Source organism: Aegilops tauschii, chromosome 7, assembly GCF_002575655.3.
Source record: "Aegilops tauschii subsp. strangulata cultivar AL8/78 chromosome 7, Aet v6.0, whole genome shotgun sequence".
NCBI classification, from domain to species: Eukaryota; Viridiplantae; Streptophyta; class Magnoliopsida; order Poales; family Poaceae; genus Aegilops; species Aegilops tauschii.
This window is the reverse complement of record NC_053041.3, coordinates 59,153,783-59,161,847: the sequence shown is the minus strand read 5'-3', so window position 1 is coordinate 59,161,847 and position 8,065 is coordinate 59,153,783. Positions and strand designations below refer to the sequence as shown.

Sequence of the window (8,065 nt, the reverse complement as noted above, 5' to 3'; positions counted from 1 at the left end):
AGTCCTACTTGTCCTACAACAACACCTATATCTCAGTGGATGATCGTAGAAATGAACAACGGAGACAAGTGTACATCTATTGCTCCTCCATGATTTACTGAACTTGTTAAAGTGTATATCCATCTCTTTCAAGTATATTTATGGCTTTACAAGTTTATTATGGAGAATCAGGAGTGTTCGTATAGCAAGTACAATTGCTTTCCTTCCATAAAGCAAACATGAGAAAATTGGATAGGTCCGCTATTGCAATCAGAAAAGAAAATTTGGGTGAATGGTCTAATTCAAGAGATAAATGCTAATTAAGCTTGATGTAATTTTGAGTCGGCTGAAAGGAGATGAGGTTGCCTAGTCATGTGAAGGAGGTGGATATGCTCACAAAGGGGTTGATATCACAGGGCGTTCACGGATGTCTTCTTCATCCCAGCGCTCAAGAGCGGCTTCGTGAGCATTGGCTAGCTCGACGAGCTAGTACGTCATCACCATCCATTGTGGGGTGCTCACCGTGTGAGACCAGCGTAGGAGGCTATTCATCGAGGTAACTCGAGGAGTGAATCACCTGTAGAAATTCTTCTTCCACTCCATCCATCCCATGTGCCTTGCCGTGGGACACCTCTTTGAGGCGTGGCGCTGGCATACCCGGCTTGGGCACCAGCACTCTGATGGTTATGTGAAAGATGGCCCGAGGAGAGCTCGTTCATGGGCTCCCTGACATCGCGCACGCTAATGAGTGGTGTGATGCATGCCTTGCCGGGAAGCAGTGGCGCACGCACTCCCCGAGAAGGAAAAATACAGGGCAAGGAAGCCCCTGGAGCTGGTTCACGGGGACCTCTACCGTCCAATCACCCTGGCGACGTCAGGTGGGCATCTCTACATCCTGTTACACGTCAACGACTATAGCAGGTTCATATGGCGATGCTTCTTGTCTCCAAGGATGAGGCGGAGAGAGCCATTGTCAAGCATCAAGCTGCGTGTGCTGCGCATGGATCATGGTGCGAGCTCACGTTGGCCACCTTCTACAAGCACTTCGACGACAAAGGGGTACAATGACATCTATGGACCTGTACTACCCATAGCAGAACGGCGTCATCGAAAGAAGGAACGAGATGGTGCTCAAGATGGCATGCTGCTTGCTCAAGTAAAAGAAGGTGACGACCATGTACTCGAGAGAGGCCGTGCTCACAGCCATCTGCGCTACTTCACAGGGAGTATCAACGGCAAGATGCCCTATGAGGCGTGCTAAGGGATGAAGTCCGACGTACGCTTCTTCCACACTTTTGGCTGGGTTGGGCATGTCAGGACGGCATGCCCACCGCTAAAGAAGTTTGATGAAAGGAGCACCCCAGTGGTGTTCATGGGCTAGGAAACAAGCTCCAGGGCATACACGATACACGACATCGCAAAGCGTGTGCACATCTCCCAGGACGTAGTCTTCAACGAGGACGCACACTGAAATTGAGAGGCACCCGGGGAGACAACAGTGAGCAGCTCTTTTACCGTTGAGTACCCGGCGTAATGCAACACCCCAGGTCGAGATAGAACTACCTCGACCTCGACCTGGAGGTGAACCAGGAGCGTGGTCACACGATGATCATGCAGGCGACCTATGCCGCCAAGATGCTCGAGCAGGCAAGCATGGAGAACTGCCACGGTATGCATGCTTTGTTGGAAGCGTGGCTGGAGCTCAGCAGGGAAAGCCCCGAGAAGACGATGAACGCTACGTTCTACGGCAACGTTATCGGGTGCCTTAGGTACCTCATGCACACCCGGCTGGACATTGCATTCGTTGTAGGGATAACTTAGCAGGTACATGGAAGCCACGTCGTGCGATCACCTTGCTGTCCTCAAGCACCTGCTCTGATAAATCCTGGGTATGCTCACGCTCGAATACGTGCATCATCATGGCGGCGGCGAGAACCTAGTCGGCTACAGCGATTCTGACCATGCTGGTGATATGGGCTCCCGGAAAAGCACCTCGGGCATGCTATTTCTTCTTGGGAGTAGCCCCGTCAGCTAGCAATCCATGAGGCAGAAGGTGGTGGTCGTGTCTTCATGCAAGGCGGAGTACATCGCTGCAGCAACAACAACATGCCAGGGAATTTGGTTGTCTCGCCTCCTCACTGAAATACTGGATTAAGACACCGCACCTGAGCTCATCTTAGTCGACAAAAACTCGGTGATCTCTCTCTGCAAGAATCCAGTGTTTTGACCAGAGTAAGCACATCGATCTCCGCTATCACTTCGTACATGACTGCGTCGAGAAGGGCATAGTGAACATGAAGTTTGTCGGGACTGGTGAGCGGAAGGCCGACATCCTGACAAAGGCTCTTGGCCGCGTCCGGTTTCAAAAACTGCACGACAAGATCGGGATCGTTGTTGTCCAACCCCGGCGACAGGGTTGAGGGGAGAATGTTGGGTTCAACCTCGTCTCCCGGCAAGCCCCATGTAGCAGTCTGCACATGGGTTGGCCCAAAGTGGGGACCCATGTGTTGACTACACATGAGGCGGCCCATCGTGACATAGATGGCATGGTAGTGTAGAGTGGTACACATCCACTCTCATTGGTATGTGATGGTATGGTCTTAGTCTAGGTAGTAGGTAGTTCTAGACGTGATATGTTTTATGTGCTCTGTACAACATATAATCAATGGAACGCTTCAATGTGGAGTTAAGAGAGATTGTAGCGAGAACCACATATTTCTCCTTTCTCTCTCACTCTTCCTCTCGCTCGCTTCCCTCCGGCACCAAGCTTTCCCTTCCCGGGCAAAGCTCCCCTTGGGCTAACAAGCATCATATCGATCGTGCATTTCACAACAAAGGAAATTAATAAACGAGGGGGAAATGACATAGTGGGTCCTGATCCGGCCACCGCGTCAGCAGACCTAGGATTTGCACCGCCAGCCATTCTCTACTAATTGCAGCCCTGCTGGCACCTCGCCGGCGCGGCCATAAACGGGAAAGAAACGCAAACCAATACTTCCCGCCCAGAAACAGGAAAAGGAAATTTATAACCCGCCCGCGTCCTCCTCCGTTCCACCGTCTTGACGCCCGGCCGGCTAGCAATCCCTCTCTCTCCCTCCCTCTCTGCTAGCCTACCCGCAGCGAACCTCGCCCAGATCTCGTCCCGTCCATGGATGCATCTGGCGCCGGCCCCTCCTCCAACCCCACTCCCACCAGGCCCCGTCTCACGGTGGACGTTGAGGGGCGGCCTTCACCAACCCCGCCACCGGCGCTCCACGCTGGGGACGCCATCGTCGTCGCCCCAATGAGAGGGCCACGCACCGTGGAGGAAATCTACGAGGACTTCTCTGCCCGCCGCAGCGCTCTCGTCCGAGCCCTCACCACCGGTAACGGCCGTAGCACCCTTCTTAATTAGTTGTCACCTTTGTCTCCGTGAGACGTGCAGATCGATCTGACGCTAGGCTTTCTCCTCTGCTTGTTGCCGTGCGTGCAGATCAGGAGGAATTATATGGTCTATTATGCGAGCCAGGTAAGAGATCCTGCTCTGCTGCGCGCCCTGCGCCGGATGCATGAAATCTTATTAGATCCATTTTCGACAATAAGAAAACTGTGGATCCACGCGTCTGCCAATCACCGGGCTTCATTCTCTACGTACGTGCAGGAAAGAAAGCACTGTGCTTGTACGGCCACGCGGACGGGAGCTGGGAGTTGAGGCGGCCGGATGAGTTGGCGCCACCCCACATGCCGGAGCCGACGCTGGGCGTCAACTTCCGGCCGGATTACATAAGCCCTTTCGCCTGGCTCGAGTTCATTGCCCAACGGGCTGATTCATGGCTCATCGGCGTCGCATTTTTCTTCGCCGCTTGCCTCAACGCCAATCACAGGTACGCACTACTCCCTTCGTGCCATAATATAAGAGCGTTTCCTAGTGACAAAAACGCTCTTATATTATGGGACATAGGGAGTACCAAATAACTACAGTCTACGTATTTCATTTCAGGTAGAAGGATGCATTCAACAATTCTTTTTTATGCGCGTGTATAGTAAAATTTAAGCCTTTTATATGTTTAATGTACACATGAGAAACGGGGCGGTACTGGTAACCGGTTTAATTAAGCATGTAATCGTAGAAGAATGTCAGTTGAATGCGGTAGAAAAAACAGTGGGCAATTCCTATGATTTCAAACATGTCTGCAAAAGATTCTCTTTAAAAATAATACATTATATGTTGTTTTCTCCTATTTTGATATAAATTTTCTGTTGAGAAATGGGAGGGGGGAAACAGCCGCAATAGACCAGTAGTCATGCACAAGCAATTGTTAGAGCATCATTGTTGAATGATGAACTATTCTTTTTCTGGATGACATTGATCTTCTCTTTAAATAATTAGATTAGATTTTAGAGCTTAGTTCCACTATGCATGAAAGAACGTCATGTGTGATATATTGCTTGCACATGCTATTACTGATTCGATGATGTTCCTTTACTCCTTTCAGGATGCGTTTATTTGATATGATGAATAATTTGCCAACTGTCTATCGAACATTGTATCACTTCCACAAGATTGTTTGGCTACCTACGCCACCATCTCCAGTTTTGATGCAAAATGTGTACAATCCAAAAGAATATTCGGGTGCACCTGCTCAAGACAGCGTGCCACAATCTCCAGACTTAATGGAAAACGTGTCCAATCCAAACATAAACTCTATAACACCTGTTGAAGAGAACATGCCACTACTATCTCAAGACTCCTGGCAAAACGTGTCCGATCCAAACAAGAACTCTAGGACACTTGCTGAAGAAGATGAACAAGCGATACTTTTGCGGAGAGTGTGGTGCTCCGTACCATGCCAATGGGTTTTGGATCTGCTGTAACGTATGTGATCTGTGGTTCCATGGCAGATGTGTGAAGATAACTGCTTCTGAATCAGCACATATCAAGGATTACAAGTGTCCTGACTGCACCCTCGAAGATACCAGAGAGTAGAATACAATATGCACCCTTCTTTTATTGTAGGGTATGCGGTCCCATTTATATGGAAAATGCTTAAGGACAAAAGTAGTGAGAGAGGCGGTCCATTATTTCCGCATTTGGTGGGGATTTGGATATATTTTTACAGAATTCATTTTACAAATTAGTCACTGTAAGAAAATTATGTGTGTTCAAAGACATGTGAGTCTGATAGGAGATAACATAAAAACATCCAACTATTCTCATTCTCATTTCTTAATGTATATATAGACAGATCTTAAATTTGAGTACGCACTTATTTACAAATATTCTGCGCTTCAATTTTGGACTTAATGAGCAGTGTGAATTCATGGTAACTGAGATTTACGGGAATTCCTGACTACTAAAAATTAGCAAAGCACGCGTTGCACATTAGAAAAAATATGTAAGTGCTACATGTTCTATTAAATCATTTCATCAAATACATAGCTTTTCATTGGTACTTTTGTATGTGGACTTCTTTGTATGAATATTAGAAGAACTATCAATCAATTATAGCTAGCACCAAAACCATTTTTTTAGTTTAGTATATTAAATACAAATATATAAGAGGCTTGATTCTATTCTTTCTGAGTAATAATCCCACCCATCTTTTTAAAGAAACCGTTAATTTGGTTATGGTCCTTATCCCAACACACTCAATATATCCATTGGAGTGGTCGTTCTTATGGCTAGCATTGGACAAGGTGGATGTGGACCAAGGCCTCCAAGAACTAGCTATCGTCACTCACATGCCGGAAAGCTATGGCTACATGCGCTTCCAATGCCCCCTTCTTACACACAAGCAGAACTCCAGACCAATGTTGTTTGTCGCGCCAGTGAGATGGTGAGGATCTAGGCGTTGCAAGCTTTTTTTACACGCCGCGGAGAATTTCGTTTCTCTTATACTCATGCTAAAGCCGCCTCTGTGCTTATCACCAACGTCGAGCGGCGGATGCGTCAATCATGTCAGATACAAATGGTAGTGCACATGGAGAATACAAGAAACTAGATTGAGATGCACCCTAATTGTTCCTGACCACGACACACCATCCTAGCGGTCATTCGTGGCCTCAGCGCGTGAGCTTGCTGGTATTCTACCCATTTATTAGACACTGAATTATGCGTCGGCACCTAGTAAATGTGCGGAGGCCATGCATCACAAAGGAAGATGATACACAAAGGTGATGGTCTACAGTTATGACAAGTGAAAGCTTGCCCTTGCACTAAGTACCTGATAACTCTTTTTGTTGAAAGAGCATAGAAGCACTCCTCTTCATTTTACAAATTGGTCACTATAGGAAACATATGTGTTTTTAATCTTGCTAAGAGGATTCTTACCAAAATTCAAAGGGAAAATATGTTTCCAAGAGGTGGAAGCAAACAATATGTCCAAGGTAACTTGAACAAGGGAGTCATGGTTATTATCCCAATAAATAATCCATTAGTCAACATAAACCCCAATAAACCCTACTTATTAAATACAGAGGACCACACTACTTTTCTCCTTATGTTCTGTAATGAGGTTGAAGTCACCCCCACCCCCACCCCCACCCCCCACCACCACCCCAGGCACACACACACAGAGAAGGATAGGGAGGGAACTACATGATATAATGTGATGTAGCCCATCAAGGAATTCTTGTTTATGTTGAGTACATGCAAAGGCCTAAACAACCACAGTTGCCATACCACACTATCATTATTCTTATTTTTTTGATAATAGTGGAAACATGGAACATGTGAGTCTGATAGGTGGTAACAAAAAATATCCTCCTCCGAAACCCAAAATACCCCCAACATATTTTTTTGCGGGTTAATAATTCTGAGAAAAATGTTGGTATCCGGAGGGAGCTTTAAGCATCTATCTCTATTTTTATCTTTCATAGTCTCTTGCAAACCAAAGAACCCTCTCTACTATCAATGGAAAGATATTTTGATTGACTTAATCATTATTTTGATTTATCATAGTGTATTGTGCAATAGATCCTACTTTATCAAATACTGCCAGTGGGCACAATCATGGATGATTTGCATTGTCCAATATCAATCAGATAGTCAACACTCATGCACTCCAAAGCTGCCAAAGAAAATGGTATTTCAGCATCTCATGTTGTTAATGGGTTTTTTTAGTAGCTAGAAGTCTAGCTATGTACCTCTAGCCTGACTTCTACTTGGCATGTGTGCCAAATCATCCATTAGACAGATTACTTAAAATAAGCAACCATACTACAAGATATTATTGTATCTGATGAAACGTCTATCATGAAGTTTGATCTCTTGTAGACACTCAAATTTGCCATGTTATTAGTAGAATCATATTTAAAGTGAACTGAACGCTGTTATCTCTCATGGTGTATTATGGCATAGAGTCTGTGAGCATGATTGGTTGGCTACCAACATTTAGCTGGCTAATTTGTTGGCAAAAACTGGCAATACCAAGACTTGAAAAAAAGTAGTGGTAACTTTTTGTGAGGTTAGCAAGTGAAGCTGGTAACTAACAATCACTAGCCAATATTTCGCATTTGCTAAAATATTGGGATGCCAACTTTTGGCATCAAACCAATAATTCTGTGTATTAGGCCTGGTCAGATTACGCACCTAGCCTATAGGTATACTTTTGCTGTATTTACTATTATTTTATATGGTCTTGTATTGTAGATATATCATTACTAGTTAGTGTATGAATGGTCTTTTGAAAATACTGCTAGGTATAGTGTATGTGTTTTTAGAAAGAGGTATAGTGTATGTGACAGTGAAAAGTGTTCGAGTTTGTGTGTACTAATGGAAAACTAGCACAATAGCCCATGCAATATTTTTTTTATTTGTTCAACTTTATATCAAGTATGTCTAACCCATTGTTTTTTAAGCTATTGGTTTTTTTTGGGTTTTCCATTACTATTGATGACTACAAATATTTCTATTTCTCTCATGGAAAGAATATAATGTTGTTTCTCTCCATAAAAGTCACACTAATCTTACGAATCTGATACAAGAAAATCCCTTCAAATCTTCGCAACTTTCGTTAGTTGTACACAACCTTCAAATCTTCCTAATGTATTGTATATGTTTCGAGATTCAAATTTAATTTATCTTGTATATTATTGAGTGATCCAC

General features: G+C 44.9%; 1 protein-coding gene across 1 annotated transcript; it reads left to right on the top strand.

Annotated features, from left to right (window-relative positions):
• The first annotated feature begins 3,127 nt into the window (after positions 1 to 3,127).
• Positions 3,128 to 4,945, top strand: LOC109783703 (PHD finger protein ALFIN-LIKE 3-like). The gene is made up of 5 exons (XM_020342300.1): positions 3,128 to 3,344; positions 3,452 to 3,487; positions 3,620 to 3,842; positions 4,455 to 4,505; positions 4,861 to 4,945. The coding sequence occupies exons 1-5, from the start codon at positions 3,128 to 3,130 to the stop codon at positions 4,943 to 4,945; spliced, it is 612 nt and encodes a 203-aa protein (XP_020197889.1).
• Positions 4,946 to 8,065: the final 3,120 nt, after the last annotated feature.